This window comes from Aythya ferina (assembly GCF_964211825.1).
Source record: "Aythya ferina genome assembly, chromosome: 1".
Classification (NCBI taxonomy): domain Eukaryota; kingdom Metazoa; phylum Chordata; class Aves; order Anseriformes; family Anatidae; genus Aythya; species Aythya ferina.
Window position 1 is genome coordinate 54591021 of NC_140296.1, and position 18699 is coordinate 54609719.

General features: G+C 34.4%; 1 protein-coding gene across 1 annotated transcript in view; it reads right to left on the reverse strand.

Annotated features, from left to right (window-relative positions):
* UGGT2 (UDP-glucose glycoprotein glucosyltransferase 2) overlaps positions 1-18699 on the reverse strand; it is a gene marked incomplete at its 5' end in the record, with an annotated part of 86258 nt that overhangs the window by 6615 nt on the left and 60944 nt on the right. The window contains 9 exons of the mRNA XM_084512106.1: positions 145-327; positions 668-752; positions 2631-2729; positions 3606-3688; positions 5219-5303; positions 11412-11497; positions 12675-12833; positions 13745-13934; positions 15617-15696. Coding sequence (XP_084368232.1) covers positions 145-327; positions 668-752; positions 2631-2729; positions 3606-3688; positions 5219-5303; positions 11412-11497; positions 12675-12833; positions 13745-13934; positions 15617-15696 — 1050 coding nt within the window. The remainder of the gene's footprint in view (positions 1-144; positions 328-667; positions 753-2630; positions 2730-3605; positions 3689-5218; positions 5304-11411; positions 11498-12674; positions 12834-13744; positions 13935-15616; positions 15697-18699) is intronic.

Genomic DNA, 18699 nt, shown 5'->3' on the forward strand with positions numbered 1-18699 from the left:
CAACACTCCTGGTTCTGTTTGTACAGCAACAGCAACAGTCCTATGAGACCAACATTTGGACGGAATGGCCACAGGGAATGAAACTGGATCAATTTAAACCAAAACAAATTCCTCATACATTTATACAGTTTTATTTTTTCTTACCTGGTCAGCATCAACAAATATTACTTTATCTACAGCCAAAGGGAAAAGAACATCCAGAAAAAGGATTTTGTAGCCCCAGATAATTCGTTGCTTTTCTGTCTGCTGATAAAGCCAGCGAGGCCATTTATACTGTACTAATTCGTACTTGAATCCGTACTTTTTCGCCATGTGAGGAATAACATCCTAGAAGAAGATCCAAAAACTTTAAGTTTATGTGACACACAAAGACTTGACACAGTTGTAGCTCTGTTGACCTTACTAATCACATAAATTATGATTTTTAAATGTTTCTTTAATTCTAGAAGTATCCTCAGCTCTACAAATATAAAAAGCATTTTTTTCAGGCTCATAGATATCAGAAGATAATGAACTGTAATCTATCACTGGGTTTGGGGTTCCAGAAAAGAAGAAACTTATACTTGAGGTCATTTCCAGCCACAAATTTAAATTTTAATTATATAATTTCTCAATTGTAACAATTTTTGTAAGTATTTAAAATTTTAAAGAAAGATGTTTCTCCTACCTTAAATGTTGGGGAGAGATAGTTTTTCAGAAACCAAAATTTAACTGGTGTTTTTGTATGACGTAGAACAGAAAGCATCATAATTCTGTGGAAATAGAAGTCTATAATGAGCAAACCGATACACACAGGTCATTATATTTCAACTGCACCCGAATGGTGCTGAAACTTTCTAACTGTAACTTTTCTTAACCCACCTTAAATGGAAATTTATATCTATTATCTATAACATATCTATAAAAAGCTTTAAAAAGCACACATTCGAGACCACTTTGAGATAGATGTATTTGATCCATCCTGAACAAGCAGTATTAGAAAAAAGTTTCAAAAGTGGATCTCTTAACAAGTTTTACCATGAAAGAGGAGCCTGACAATAAATTAGAATAACGATTAATCCCTAATGTTAACTAGGCTACTGAGATTATTTATTTTAGAATATATTGAGTTTAATAGGTTGCTGAAAAGAAAAACAGTGAGAAAGAGAAAGCATGGTTCAAGCTAAGATCCTGTTCAGAAAACCCTTGATAACTCTAAAAAGAAGAAAAAAAATAGTTCAGGTATGTGAAAAAAGTTAAACCCTTATTTTGGGTTCCATTCTTTGCAATTCACATTTGTTTGGTGAAACCAGACAGATAAGCAATAACTTGTGAAGCGTGTGAAGATGTCAAGTCTGCTTTGAAAATCATGGAGTAATAAACCTTACAGTACAGTAAAGAAGCATGCAAAATATTTAAAAATTAATTTTCTCTCCTTTACAGTAAACAAGTCTTTCCTTTTATGAAGGCTGTTGAAGTCTGAAGGAAAAGAAACGCAGACATTCAAACTCTGTCTGACTACTAAGAAATAACAGTTAATACATACAAAATACTACTTTCCAAAAAGATATGCATGACAGAATTGTGCAATTGCCGTTCAGGAAATGAAATCACTAGATCTGACATCTGTAAACAAGCATGACTCATGGAAATAAGAAAAGTAACAGAGAAATAGTGGTAAACAGATTAAGCCGAACTAAGAATTCATTCAAAGCAATCATTGCTTATTGAATAATCCATGTCCACTGAGATATTAAATAGAAGTCACATATGTACACAGAAGAATCCATAGTTTGGACTTAACGTGAATAGATACAACTTCTAATAAGTCACTGCTGCTATGTCTTCAAAAAGAGAGGCTGAACTTCATCCTTTTTGTTCGCACCTAGCACATGCACTCATGAAAGGCACGGAGAACATTTTTCTTTCTTCAAAGAACAGTGATATTTTTAAACATCTATACTTTGTTCTCAGAGATGAAGTTGGTCCTTCTTTATGCCTTATGTCCTGATACTAGCTGGGATGCAGTTAATTTTCTTCACAGTAGCTGGTAGAGTGCTGTGTTTTGAATTTTTGATGAAAAGAGTGGTGATAGCACACCGATGTTTTAGCTGTTGCAGAGCAGTGCTTGCACAGAGCCAAGGACTTTACAGCCTCTAATGCTGCCCTGCCAGCAAGGAGGCTGGGGGTGCACCAGGAGCTGGGACGGGACACAGCCAGGACAGCTGGCCCAGGCTGGCCGAAGAGATATCCCATACTGTGTGGTGTCAAGCTCAGCAATAAATCTGGGATAAAGGAGTAAGGGGGGGGCATTTGGAGTTAAGGTGTTCATCTTCTGAAGTAACTGTTATTCATGATGAGCATTGCTTTCCTGGAAGTAGCTGAACACCTGCCTGCTGATTGGAAGTAATGAATGGATTCCTTGTTTCGCTTTGCTTGGATGTGCAGTTTTTGCTCTACCTATTAAACTGTCTTTATTTCAACCCAGCAGTTCTCACACTTTTACCTTTCTGACTCTCTCCCCCATCCCACTGGTGAAGGTGCAAGTGAGTGGCTGTGTGGTGCTGAGCTGCCTGCTAGGCTAAAACACGCCACCTTGTTAGAAAAGTCAGCTTCTTTATGCTGCTTAAACTTTTTGAACCTTTACTTACCTTAAAAAACGTTCGTATAAATGGCCTGAAGCGACTGAAAATATATTAAGAATATCACTTTTTTTTTCCTTCTCTTCTGGTGGAATTTCTTCTGAAAAACTAAGAAAATAATTGAATTATTATATAAACATAAAGAAAACACTACTACATTACCATTGAGATTGTAAATAATCACAAGTCAGAAAACACACAAAAGACATACTCATCCTACAGTAGCTGAATATGCTTATGTTTTTATTTTTTCTGCACATCCCTAAGATACCAAAATCTTTTGGGAAGAACACCTCATACTCATTCAGGACAAAGGATGGCACAACTGCAGTCTCATTTTTTTTCAGTCAAAAAGAAAGGTCCCAGTCCCAAACAGTGTTTGTGACTTTTTTCCATACTAAAGAGGAAGGATATGTGAGAAGTTTCTAGATCGGAAGAAGCCGGCAGACAAACTGCAGGACTTGAGCTCATGCTCCTGAGCTACAACTTTGAATCAATGGGAAGATCAACTAAGAACTTTATTGAGTGAGGGTCTGAAGAAAAGTTTATTACAATTATTTACAAAAGTCAAACTTCAAGAGGTATTTCACTGACATATTTAAACAGACTTCATGGGCTTTCATAATTTTTGTCTAGCAGCAGAGAAATAGCATCATAGCCTGCTTTTTGATGTTCAGTTTGATACTGATGAGTAACACATTACACATATTGAGATTGATTCCCTGCCACAGCAAAACAATAATAACATTGACGGAGAAAATGAGCAGGAACTAGAAATGGAAAGAAAGGATTAAAAAAGAAATAATGAGATGTACAAGACACCATAACTTGTCTCTTTCCCCCTTTTATCTATATTATAAATCCCTTAGGGAGACATCAGGTCTTTTCACATGTTTGTATCACTATCAACTAAGGAACGCTTACAGTATGAGGAATAATAAACATGTCCTGGCAGAGTTAAAATATAAACAATTTATTTATTACCTTGTAACTGATTCCAAATTTCCTTTTTCTGTTATTCCATCAGTAAGGAGATCTTCATTCACTTTATCAGGCTTTTTCTGTACCTAGTCACATAAGATAAATGAATTTATGTTATTTGGGAAGTTAGTTGATAATAATTTCTACTTCAATTATGCTATCAAACAATGGTGGACTTACTGGTGAGCCTGACTAACATCTTACCAATTCCTATTTCAGCAAAATAGTTACTGAACTGTGTTAAACTGGACTGTAAAAAATGTCATTTCATACTTTAAAAATAAGTACAGAACATATTGTAACAAGAAGCAAAGTATCATAGCTCATTTTCCTCCCGGACAGAAGATAAAGGTGTGATTTTGTGATACAGACATTAGTGGACAGGAGAAGAGTAGCAGGGTGGTGCACCGTGTATTGAAGGGAAACCTGATTCTCATAATCTCTTCACGAGGGGAAGGTGACAAATCCGTGTCTGAAACACTCTCCTGTAAAACTTAAGCCATTTCTGTTGTCTTACTCAGATACTAAATAAGGTGCCAAACTCATTTTGTTTGCCGACCTTAATTTCCTTGATTAAAAAACAAGTATTTCTGAAATCCAAACACCTTCCAAAACTAGGTGTTTGAATGTATTGTTACAACCATAGCAGTTTCTCATGTTTACACTGTCAAATTAACACTTGCAGACTTCTCTTCACACTAAGTGTCCTTTTAACTAATGGTGCTGAAGCCATATCCTAGATATCACTGAAGTGGTTCTAAAATGCACCACTTTTCATATAAAATATTTTTCTTATTTAAAGCAAGCTGGCACCCTTTACCCCTTCTCTGTAGTTTAAAGGCAGTCTCCTCACCCTCCAGAATGTTACTTGTTTTCTTAAGGTTCTGGAAAATTACTATTAAAGAACTGGGGAAGATACTCAGGAAATAAATGATTTTAAAATATTTCTTTCTATTTATGTTTATATAGTTCTCTAGGCTTCTCAGTGTCTGATATTAGGATAGGACATACCAAGTACACATAAAAAAAAAATATTATTTACATAATATAACTTCTGTTTCTTTTTTTTTTTGATATATATTTAAAGTAATTTCATTTACACAGATTTGACAACTTAGGGCAGAATTCATCATGCCTAATTTTAGCTTCCATTTTGGAATCTGGACTTAAAAGGGACTTTACGTCCATCCCCAGTCACAGGGCAGAACCGGATGCCTCAAGAGGTGATCATCCCTTGTTTTAAATCGTCTTAAGCTGTGATGAGAAGTCAGTCCTCTGGACTGTCTTTCTCATTCTATTAAGCAGAGAAGGAGTTTACAGCACCTAATTCAGACTGCAGACCAGTCTTAGACACCTTAAAGTAGATGAATTAAATCCTATATATGTTATGTACACAAATGTATTGTTTTAAAAGCTATTTAACAATCTCCCACACAACTAGTACAACCTGACTCTATCAAATTAACCAGATTAATTTACGTACCCTTCTCTTATTTAAATTTACAAAGTCTAAATTATATGTTCCAGCATATTTGTGCCATTTAAATATAGCCTAAGACATGTGAGCTTTAGTCATATATAAAGAAATAGTGCAGACAAAATATCTCTTTACATACTTGAACTTTGATAATTTTGCTTCTGAAGTTGTTTAATACCACAATAACATCAGCCAGGTCAGCTACAGAATCTGTTCCTTCATGGCTGTGAGGGGAAAAAAAATGTGCAAATGTACTAACTCATTAAAACATGCATTATCACTTGTGTTTAATTAGAGGATAAGGTTTAGGATTGCTTGTATTTATAGAAACAAAATTTCTTCACTTGCACCTAATTACATCCTAACTTCAGACACTTCCTGAGCTTTATTCATACCTAGTCATTGCCCTCAGTTTTAATCCTCACTTTTTAATTTGAATTTTTACAGGAAATTTTATTAACCAATGAAAAAATGCAGCAATCTAGAGCTGAATATATTATTATGCATTATACAGATACAGAATCACAGAATCACAGAATTTCTAGGTTGGAAGAGACCTCAAGATCATCGAGTCCAACATCTGACCTAACGCTAACAATCCCCACTAAACCATATCCCTAAGCTCTACGATACAGATTGTATTAAAATATTAAACTACATTTCATTTCTCAAATATGGAAAAAATCTTGAAAATTGCTTTGTGATGGCACTAAATGTACTTTTAAAATAAATCTACTTTAAAAGGTCTGGTGAAAGCTTCATCACAGTGCTGAACGAGTAAGGCTGGTAAAAATGGTTGGTTTTGGTAACAGACAGGGCTGTAAGCAATGCACCACATGAACATTTGCCCCCAAACATCAATTTAAAGCTATTCAGGCATCTCTAAATTGCACTCATCCGCTCAGTAAGAAGTATGAGAAGTGTTGGTGTCTCTCTGTGTTGCAGTGTAATAGCATAATTCTCAAATTTTATAGCTCTTATGTCTCAAAAGCCCATATATTTTTCCTTCAATCCTTTCTTTCTTTTAATGCCATTATATGGTTTCCCCTTGCCACAGCTACACATAGAAACCTTGGTTTAAGAAAGTGATCTGCAACCCCCTCCTTTTTTTTTTCTTCAATCTGTTTCATTTTACTTACATAAAAGTGACAGGATTTTATATATTTACCCGTATTTTCTATTTAATACACTTCCCTAAAACCCATGATCACTAAGTTTCATAGAGATTTTTGCAGAAAACAATGTTCAGAATTATCTTGACCTTTCCACCAATTCAGTTTTACTTTCACACTTTTAAAATATTGCATATATGAACAGTCAGTCAAGAACTGTCTTCTTATCACAGCACTCAATATAAAAGGGCATTGATCTCCACCATAAGTAGTGCAATTAAAAAGCTCTAAAATAGTAAAACAAGAGCCAAACTCTTTTCTGTTGACAGCAGAAATGGCAGCAGCTAGCACAGTCACGATTTTAAGTGGTCTTACTTTTGCCCTTAGCTTTGCCACAATCAAAACTTTCTCTTTTGTTCACTCATTTACCTCAAAATTTCCATGTTATGAGTTCTGTTGCTATCTCTGCAGCTCCACTGATGAAGACAGTTTTCCAAAGTATTTAAAATACTCTCAAACTGTTTGGTTTGGCCATGAATTTAACATCACTTTTGTCTCCTCATATCTCTTCTCTGGATCCCCCACTGTCAACTCCACCTTTCTGAGCTCACAACTGTTTTACTCCGCACTGGGCTCATTGTGATGAGCTTCTGTCCCAGTATGAACAATGTATTGGAAATAATGAGAGTTACCATTAATTACACTTAATGCTCGTCTTGATATAATTTACCTGTTTCTCCATTCATATTTTTTATATTTCCTACTTTAACACTGTTTTCTTTTCTTGACTGAGTACTTCTCTTCATTTTGACTCCTAGTCACTCATTTACATTATCAATGGCTACAGACTAAAATGTTCACTTCTTTTGAGGCAAGTATCTCTCTGACAGAAAACTGAGTCCCTCATACTCTCCTCTAATTTTAACTTAGTGTGCTGAATCTTATGGAGGATCTTTCCTCTTGTATCTGTGCATGATACTCAGCATGTTGCCGTTTTATTAATGTAACAGATGTACATTTCAAATCAGTGCTCATAAGAAAAACGCATTGAATATGACCCCTAGTTTGGAAGAACTGGGACGATGATGTATGAACTCCTTTAACAAATACAGTAAGGACTTTGTGCTTTGTCCAAAAGTTAATGAACACGGTTGGCGCTGTTAGTGTAATTTATAAACTCGCTGAAGGCACGCACAACTTTGTTTTTAAATCTTATGAAAATGCCTTGCATACTGATGGCACTACTAAATATTTAACAATAACTAAATCACTTCTACGTAATTATTGAATAAAACTAAACATGTCCAGCAGACTATTTAGGTCACAGCCTTAATCTGTTTCAAAATACCTACATGCTTTTAAACACAAATACGTTATAACTTTCCCTATGGAGAAAAAAGCACTCCAATGGAGACCCTTTCAAATCTCAGAATGAACAAACAACTCCTTGTCCAAATTGCAAAAGATACAAATCTCAGTTAAGTAGTCTGCATACCATCAAAATATAATAAATTATACCCAGTTGACTTTTTAAAAATGAAATTTTCAGCAGGAGGCTCTATCTATCTATCTTTATAATGAACTATTATCTTGCAATACCTACCTGTTTCCCTACTGACATCACAGAATCCAAGCTCTAATAACAAGTAGCGTTCAGACTGTCGCTGAGTATATTGATTTTAATTTTCCTAACATTCACGGTAATTTATTGATAACACCGATTTACAAGTATGGCTGCTTCTACATAACGATCCTTGTCATATTTGACAGAAAAAAAAAAAAAAAAAAAAAAGCAAGCTAATTTCAAAAGCTGTGTGTTTACACAGAGGAAAATAAATTACTTGCATGTATATTAGATGTTACTACGAGAGAAGCAAAATACGCACTGAGTTGTTAAGCATGCTGTGACTTCAAAATCTTGTATTTCCTCTAAAACTCCTATTATAATGTACAGGCTTCAACAGAACAGGTCAAATACAGTTTAACAGGAGTGGCTCTGATTAATGTACAAGAATAAAGAATATCCTGCAATAACACTTGGCAAAATTCCATGTTATTAAATAGTTTCATGAGTTCTGACAGCAGTTTGATACTATTAATACTGATATCATTAAAAGCAGTATCAGAGATGCCGGTACAACCCCCCAAACATACTTTAGCTGTTATATTCTAAGTCTATGGCTTGTTTTAATTACATTAAATAAATGTTATTTTTTAGATTCGTCATAAAGTATTAATTATACATAACTTAGCCAGGCTCAGTAAAGCTCATTTTTATTACTTCTTACAGAAAATCTTTAAGAATATCTTAAAAAACTGCAGATGTTTTAAGTTTCCTTTGAACCAACCTAGAAAGTATTTGTTTCACTTTTTTTGGTTTTGTTTCACTTTGCTTCATTTTTTAATTCAACTATAGCTCACTACATTTTTTTACAATACCTTTCATAAATCAGTTTATATACTTTAAAAATTGAATATTAAATTTGGCATCTTATATAGCTACAGTTGGTGGAGATTAAGTGACCTTCTTAGGATAAATACTGAGCTTTTCTGCCTTTTCAACAGATTGTAAGCCATTTCTTAAACAAAATAAATTGAAAGTTGCAAACAAGTAGAAGGAACTTAATATCCTGTTAACATGCCTCCCTGTGACACTGGAACTGATGCATTAACTAAATACTCAAAACAGCAAGCATGGTCATCATTTTTCTCATTTTATAATACCAGTTGTTGACTAAACATCATATGGAACTGTGTTCCTGACTTCCAAGTAATAATAAATATTTATGAGAAAATTGACCTATTTTAGCCCACATAATTACAGGGAGAGAGGAAAAAAAGGCAAGAACTGAAGGTAAAATAAAACTATGATGTTTCTCTTCAATGGACTGGATACACAGCTTCAAGAGGAAGCCCTCATATACTACAGATCTATCCTGTGACATACAACATGCAGGGAAACTAGCTAACCAGTTGGTGTTACAAGGATGGCTTTGGCATTTGGCATTTGGCTATTGAACCTTCTTCATTGAAAAAGGACTGCTGAGGAGAGGTAGGATCTACCTGATACATAATTTTGCCACAGTAAAGGATGGCTTTACAGCAGGTTTGTCAGGGAATGCTGTCCAAAGACTAAGAACAACTAGAAGTATGTCAGCAATGAGGAAGTGCTTAAGGGAAGGCTCTCCTACTTCTCCTGAGAAAGCAGCATGTCTGGGGGCCTGCCTGGGAATGCATGCAAGATGGGATATAAACAGAACAAATTACAAGTTTCGTAGTTGTGAAGCTACGATCTCATTAGGATCACAAAAATGGCAGAGAAGCTCACATGATGTGAGTGATTCAAAGGCTTCTTATGCTGAGAAGTCAAAAAAGATGGTTTGCACCTGGCACAAAGTAATGGGTTGAATGCACAGAGCTTTGCCGTGGAAGAAGCAGTAAATCTATTCAGAGTTTATGTAAGGATCAGAGAGGTTAAAGTGACATCATGGTGGGTGTCTGTAAAAATTGCCTGATCAGGAAGAGGAATTAGATGAAGTCTTGACAAAGCTGGAAGGCGACTTGTGATCACAGACTGTGGTTCTCATGGTGGACTTCAAATATCCCAACACTGTTTGGAAAGGCAACATGGCAGGGCATGGGCAATCCAGATTACCAAAGTGTGTTTCTTTCTATAACTGTATTTTTCTATAACATAAACTATAGCTTAAAATAGAATTTTGGCCTTATGCAAATCTAAAACATTAAAGAAATGCAGGAAAGTCTTCTGACAGTGAGAGAATGATACAAAGGCAAATGAAATTTAATGAAAGTAGTAGTACTGATGTACTAATAGAATTTAATGGATATTGCTGCACAAGAAAAAAGAAACCTAATGATAATTAAGCTATAAGAAGCTTTAAATTAGCTATTAATTCTCAGGAAAGAGATCTTGGAGACTGTAGATTTCGTAGAATACCAGTTTAGTGCCTAGCAAGGCACTAAATGGAGATCAGGCATTAGTACTTAATAGAAAACGAAGCAATAAAAATTTACCAATGCTATTACACCACAAGTCTGTCTTTAATTATGGCCAACCAACTCAAAAGGACAGACCAGAACTAGAGAAGAAACAAATAAGAGCAACAAGGATGACTGAGATATATGGAGAGCCTCTGCATGAGGAAGAACTGTACTCAGAATTTTCAGCTCAGAAATTAGAAAAAAATAAAGAAAAAAGAGAAAAAGGACTATAATATTATGAACATATCTATCCACATTTATTACAGAGAAATACTTTTTTTTTATGTCAGGTATATCCCACACAAAGCTGTAGAGTGGATTAGTTCCTTTTTCTTAATAAAACATGCCTTTAAACAAAACTTTGAAAACTATACACTGGTGAATATTTAATGCTTCTGTTCTATCTTGTCTTTCAATTATGGAAACAAAAGCAATTTCGAATTTTAAATTACAGCCTAGCTCAATGTAAAGAGAAGAGATGCCTTATCAGAGTGGAGAACTTACTGAACAAAATAAGAAAGCAACTAATACTAAATTTATATTGAAAAAGATCAATGCTTAAGACAAAATATCTCAACAGTCTTTTCAAAAATGCAAGAAGCAGAAAGTAGAAAAACACCATCGCAGAATAAGTAGTCTGAAATTAAACTAAAATCATTCAATAGACACCTCTACTCAGAAGTATTGGAAGATTAAAAACAGTATTGGACTAGAAGCATGGATAAAATGTCACAGATAAATCAAATCTGGTTGAGCAGCTTTGGAAAATGTGATTCCAGACAGAAGTACAAAAATTATAACAGTATTTAAAATATTAGGAATACAGTATAATCTATCATACACAGTCCACTTTATTTCCAGCCTCTCAGTGTACACACGCAATTCTAGATCATCCTCAAAGGGATTATATGAAACACTTCTTTATTTTGCTACTTAGCTTTGCAGGTGTGCAGTTAAATTAGTAGGTAGTAAACTCGATTTTATGAAAAATCACCCAGAAAAAGAACACTTTCAAATATAGTTTTTATGTTTTATAATTTCTTCCCCTTCCACTATCAGGAATTAAGGCATCTGTTATAAACTTTGAATCATCATTTGGTTCCTGTTCTACTTTTTAATTTTATTTTTGTTCATTTTTCTTCAGTACTGTCAGATCTTTTCAAAATATGTTGAACTTTAGCAGATTCATTTGTTTCCTAAGGACAGATTAATACTTACGAAAACACCTGATAAATCTCTTCAGATTTCCCTTTACGCAATCTCAGTGTCCAAGCACCTGGATTTGCTTTCAGCTGAAAATACCCCTATGAAAAAGTAAAAAGACAGGCAATTGTTCTGTCAGTGTTTCATAATCAACCATGTAAATATCCAAACATCAACTACAGAACATTTGGTACTGCAGCCAAGGTCGATAAACACTACCTACTGACACACTAATCCTGCATGTAATATGGCATAGTATCACCTTTCCTGTATGTCCATATTAACGTGTTCTGTTTGTTTCTAGCTGAATTTGAGGCATATATAAAATCTTCATCTAAAACAGTAAGTGAGCAGTAAAGACATGAATTATTAAATAGACTCTAAGCAGAAAGGCTTCTTTGAAATTAAATTTTTTTGTTTGTAACAACTTTAAAGTCAACACAACTCTTTTCCAATTTAGGAATATTGCATACAGGTATCACTGTGTGAAAGCCAGATGAAACAAGCTTTGGAAACAAACATGGAAGCTTCATCATGTTGAACACCTTCTGCTGTTGAGAAAGTTTTCAGAACTTGTGTAAAAGTCAAAGATTCACAGTTTATTAAGCATTTCATTCTTTGTGATACAATTTTCACAGAGAACTGAGAATGGCAGATAGGTGACAGATCTTATTCACTGAAGTTTTGATCTTTCTCTATCAAATTAGCTTAGACAAGACAAAATATGTCTTTCAGTTCAGGAATCACAAGATCTTCTGCTCTACAAACTGATGCCAATAGAAATAATTCAGGTGACCAGAGGAATTCTGAGGTGTGGATTTGTCCACAAAGGCTTTAAGCACTTAACTGAACTAAAATAGGAGCCTTCTTTGCTTGGATCGTTTTTTAACAAAAATGGTTATTTTAATCAGAAAGTGATTTGTACCTTATGTTTATTGGTGGAATCTTCATCTGAGGATATCTACCTCCTACTATTGACTTAAGGCTCCAAGATTAGGCACTTCAGATAAGGGTCTAAAATTAAGCTAAACTAAAATCTATATTGGATTTTAACAGTGTGAGGAAAAAGCTGGGTAAATCAGAGATGCACATCTTTTGTGGATGGTCTCAACTCCAGGATACTCCACTTTTAACATTGGTAATTTTGCAACACAGAGAAATGGATTTCTCCATTTAGAACAACAATGGATTTCTCTATTAAGAACAAAAATCTCATACAGAATACTTATGAGGAGTGTGCAATTGGTTTTGTATGACTGTTTTGTACTTAATACTTACCAAGTTGGCCATCACAATAGTATCAACCATGACAGGATTATTTTTTGTGCCCAGGGTGAACTGTAACCCTCGAGGAGGTTGTCCAGTTGTCACATCAAAGCAATGTCCTTCAAGCAATATGTATTCCAGTTCATATTCTGCTGTAACAGTCCCTTTTATCTGTGAAAGGAATATTTTACTAGATTACATCACTTAACTATGTGGAAAAAGTAACATTTTACAATGACAAGCATGTTGTTTGGGATTTATCTCACCTAACTTCAACTGTCAAAAACAAGAGAAAGGCTCCTCCAGGGGGAACTTCTCTCTATGTTAAAATAGGTATCCAAGATAAAAAGGACAAATTTAGAAGAACCTTCTCTCCATTGACTTTTGGGAAAGCTGAGACACCTCAGCTTTGGTAAGATAAATCCCAAACTTCACTTTTATGATACACCTTCCAAATTCACATAATTAAAAAAAAAAAGAAACTAAAAATTAATTAAATATTAAAATCTATGTTTTTATCTATATTAATAAGCAGCAATATATTCAGGTTTACTTTAAGATATAAGCAGTTTAATCCTATTTCTACCAAAAATACATTTTAAAAATTAAAGAGAAATAGAAAAATAACACAACACACAGAATCCCTTTTTTAGGTGTTTTTTTTTTTTTTTTAATCTCAAAAAACCTGCATACTTCCATAAACATTAAAAGCTCAACATAGCAGATAAAGTACTTTTATTTGTATTATGCATTCTGTGTTTCTTTTCACTGATTTCTTTAAAGACTCTTCTTTGAGAGAGAGAGAGAGAAAAAAAAAAAAAGAGGGAGAGAGAAAGGGAGAATGTGGAAAGACAGACAATGAAAATAAAAATGGTAAAATACTGAACAAATTATTAGCACAGAAAGCATTTCTAGAAAACAGAGACAAAAATCTCACAAGATTTCATTTTAGGTCAGAGGTTGGACTCGATGATCTTGAGGTCTCTTCCAACCTAGACAATTCTGTGATTCTGTGATTCCTTTTCCCTCTTGAGGTTAAAGGTCCAATACAAGTTTTATAACATTTACAAATTATTACTTACATCCTGTAAATGAATGTTATCAAGATCACAGGAACTGTTTACTGCTTCAACCAACCAGCTTTCAGGAGTGATCATGTTTAGAGTCAAAAGCAGCGATTCTGGCAATTCTAAGAATTTTGCCACAGGTTCAGAAGGAAGGTGTTTGTTGATCCCATACATTAATTCTGGTTCCAGAACAAAACGATAGAAGCTGTTGAAAAAGAAGTGTTAAAAAAACAAAAAAAGCTCCATGTTAAATAAGTATGAAGGCTGAGTTGCAGATACGATGTTCTTCCATAGTATGCTATAATGTAGTGAATGTTCACCACATTAATGATGTTTGGAGGCATGGCATCTCCCTGCTCTTACAGAATGCTGTGGAATACTGTCAGACAATGCATACACTCTCTCAAATGGGTTGGTAGATGCACAGAACTATTTGTTTTGGATAAATTTTTGCTGGGAATGTGCATTGCTTCTACCTATATTCTTAATGGCTGGGAAAGTAAAAATACCCAAGAGGGGCATCTAAATATCTTGACTATGTACTTACTGCCTTGGATTCTCAGAATCTCTATCACTAAACTAAGAAGAAGGACTGGTCTGCTGGAAAAAGAGTCTTTGGGAACAGTTCCTGACACTAGCAGCAGCAAAGACAGAGAGCAGTGGGAAGGAGAGGTCTCTCTATTCTCCAACTCTTGTTTCCTAGGGAAACAATTCTTGAAACAACATAATGTTGATGATTTCCTTCCTTCCTTCCGTCTTTCTTCTAGTGATATCCAACAAAATTAGAAGAATCAGAACAGAGAAAGATGAGCACTGAAGATCTCCATCTTTCTCCATCAGAATGAAAGCAGCAAGCAATTATTAATTCATATGGAAAAAAAAAACACAAAACATTTAATTACTATGACAGTTGTTTTTTTTTTTTAAAGTAAAAAGGTAAGAAGAATGGAGTTTTCCCACAAAGTATTTGGACAAGGCTGTACATGGAGGCTTTTCAAATAAAAACACTGCTGTGAGAAAAACACAACCTGTCCTCAGGGCAGGTCCCAGAACACTTCTTCTCACCTTTCACAAGCTCTAAAACCTGGAAAGTGGCTAGCTTTAAAAGTGATCATGACAATGTTCACACAAGATACTCTGAAGTCACACTCTTGCAATGTAAGAGATGTGCATTCATTTTCTCTGAAGCTGAATAGAAACTAAGGCCTTCTGTCTTGTGGACAATTAATTCATTCTCTAGTCTACTGGATAAAGGGTGGACACTATCATCAGCTCTCATTGATGACAAGATTATAGGCAAAATTTCTGCCAAAGGGATGGACAGCAATGCTTAAATGTGTCTCTTAGAAGGAAAGAAGTCCTCTCTGGGGAGTTCACTTCAGTGTAAATGTCTGTAACTGAATTGGTGAACCCTACTCTTTATAGCCAGTTAAGAGAAAATTCAATTTAAAGCTTTCTGGGTCCTTAATGAATTAAAATGAATTCGCCAGTATAGACTGTACATTACTCAGACAAGTTTTATCTTTAAATTTAGTGTACTGAATCTGTAAAAATCAAGATGTGACCAAGATAGGTAGATAATCTCTACAAGCGTCCACAGGCATGAAATACTCTCTACTGACTTCTACAGGGATTGTTTATGACAGGGGTATTTGAGGGACTAGATCACTCCTCTGTGATGCAATGTTTGATTTCTTAGAATTAGAAATTTTTCTAGACAATTACTTCAGTAACATTCAACTTTTATTAAAAAAAATAATTAATGCAACAGAAGAAACCATATACTTACCCACTTTTTCTTTCTCAATGGAATATGTACAATTAAGGCTTTTTTTTCTTAATTCAAGTGAGATCATATACGTGTAAGAAAAGTTATGAACTACTCACCTCTTCAGTGGCACTTCTGACAGCTTAGATCTGCAGTTCAAAAACAACCTGAGTTTCATATTGACAATGTCTTTGAGTACCTACAGAAAAAAAAAATCTGCGTAAAAAATGGTTCTTGATAATCATCTAACTTTGAAAATAAGCCAAAACTATCCTTGTGGCACCCTGTCATTTCTCAAGCTTCAGTGGAAATCTCAAACATTTTAAAGTTCTAAATATATCTGTATATTACGGGATGTTGTCAGTTATTGCAAATAAAGACTTGACCTTTTTGAAAAGTGAATGATTTAGCACACAATATTCTTGATAGTCAAAATGCTAATGTTTTCTACCAGTAATACGGATTTTTAAAGAGCAGCTATCCTTATTTTCCAATGAATGAGTAAATTATAGTATCACTTTTCTCATAGTGTGTTTTCTGGAAGATTTTAAAGCCCTTTAAAGTAAGTACAACGTCTGCCTTTGATCCAATAACCAATCTTAAAACAATGACCTTCAGTCTTACTAAAATTGCTGTACACAGTAAATCGGTGAATACAGTAAAGTTCATAAAACTCTTCTAATATTGTCAGTAATAGATTAATGGTATACTAAGCTACTCAATCAATTTCAAAACATTCAAGTTATTTAAAGTCATTTCTACTTCTTTCTCAGTTTATTCATCTATTCATTTATAAAATACTAATTTTCTGGATGTTGCTATGCAGGAGCTATAATACCAGAACAAGATTTTGTTCTTTGTGAGCAATCTGTTTTGTTTAAAATTAACAAAGTATTTAATATCTTTAAAGCACTCTTAAAAACCTTTACAAATTTATCTTCATTTATGTGGTTTCTGATCAAAAGTGCTTATTTGAAAGTATAAAGCAACTGTGGCTACCTTGATGGGTATTATCAGAAAAGCAAATAAGGTATTAAAACCAAGTTTAAATACTGATACCACTAAGGCTAAAATTAGTATAATGGTAAGTAAATTAGGAACAAAGCAAGACAATGACCATCCTTAAATCTCTCTTTTATTATAAACAGTATTTTTCTTTCCTCAGTTCAACCCATAGCTGCATATTCTTTACTACAGTGCTACAACTTTGCATAGCTGAAACATTGCTCGCAGTTTGTCATTCTCATCCTTTGCCTCACCTGAATACCATCACCGAAAACACTATTGAGCAAAAAATGGAGACTAGGGAATGGCATAAGGGTGAGAATAAGTGAAGAACCAGGAAATGAGAACCTGAAGAGCAATGCTACTTGTATTTATTCAAATCCTCATAAAGCTTTTAAGATTAACAAATTATTCTAGCATGAAAAAAGCTCAAGTAACTCTTTCCTTAGACAGAGGAAGCTTGAGGAAGAATTTCAGGGCAAAATAAGGTTTTAGATTTATTATAGGTATTGCCTAATATGCGCTTTTAAAAAGCAGAGGTATATAACCATATTCCATCCATATATTCATACCTCAAGAGTAGTAATTCGTAACATTAAGAGTAATGTTAAGCAGCAAATAACTGAGGAAAATTCTTCTCTGGTCAATGAATAAGAGGAAATTGGAAAGCCTCTGATATGGCAAGTTATTCAATGAATTCAGGCTGCTTACTTTAATTAAGAAAATGCAAAGAGCAGCCTGGGAATTTTGTTCTGGAAGTATTTCATACTGTAGCAAATACATGAATTATTTTAGTAAACATGTCTTGAAAATGATTCAAGCCCAGATTTTCTTTTGTATGTGCAGTCACTTTTCAAACACTTACCATCAGTTACCACAACTCATCCAAAAAGCATTAACTCGCTAAACCATGATTATTCAACTAATCACTTGGAACTGTGTGCAAACATCACCATAACATGAGACATCTACACTGAAAACAATTTCTTACAATAGAATCTGCAACAGAGCTGACAAAATGAAGAGAAGATGAACATGTAAAGCATGGAGCTAAATTAAAACCTGCAATTCCAAGTCTGAGTTTAATAGTCAGGTTAATTAACACTGGAAAAGCTCAGTAAGAACTGTGATCGGCACCTAACCACTTAGCAATATTTAAATTAGGATTAGATTAAAGAAAAAATATCTATTTCAAATGCTAATTGATCAGAAGAGGTCCCATGACCCATGTTGTATAGGAAATCAGACTTGATTATCAGAAGAGGCTCCCTTTGGAGATTTCTCCTCACTTTTGGAATGGAATAAGAGTTTCTCCCTGAAGACAGAATGAACAAAGGAAAAAAAAAAAAAAAGGTAAAAGACAATTGACAAGAAAAAAGGGTGGATTTTTCACTTCACGTTTTTGAGGTCTTTGAATTCAGTAGCTACTATTACTTGAAGAAGAAAAAAAAAAAGTAGTAGGATCTTAGCAGTTCATACTGCTGGAGCCAAGCAGTTAAGCTAGGAGACGGGTATTTTGTTCAGTGGCACTGAACAAACAGAATATGTAACATATTTTTTCAGCTGTTTTTGGTGAGCCATGAGAAAAACACATTCAATTTTGTCTTCATTTTTAGGAGAAGCAATTTCTACTTTTTTCACATCACCTTTGGGACCACCTTCATAAGTTAGGACTAGTTAGTTGCTCCATGTACTCTGCTGAGAACTGATGTGGTCCAACCCTGATGAAGTTAACACTGGTATTTAAAAATCTACTATAGACACTGACTGTTGCATTGTATGCTAATATTTGATGTTGAAGTCTGTGACAAAACTTTTTAAAAAAGGCAAAACACTATTTCTATGGAAAATTCTGAAGTTCTACCTGACTCCTTCTGGAGAGGATACAGAGAAGTTCTTATGATACAATCCGCTACATATTTAAAAAAAACACACAACAACAGACAGAAGCCCTGACTCTGCTCTAACTCATTCATGCTCCAACTCATACCTTGCCCCTGGCCTTGAATTGCCATTTTTTGATACTAAGCAGTAAAGTTATTTTACTGCTTACCTATAGCTGTTTATACCTTCTCAATTTCAGTGACATTTAATATGAGTAGTTTATCATTTATATTTCAAAAAATATTACCAAAACTCATATTTGAAGTGACTAATAAGGGACAAAAGTAATATAATAGCAAGTTTTCATCAGAGC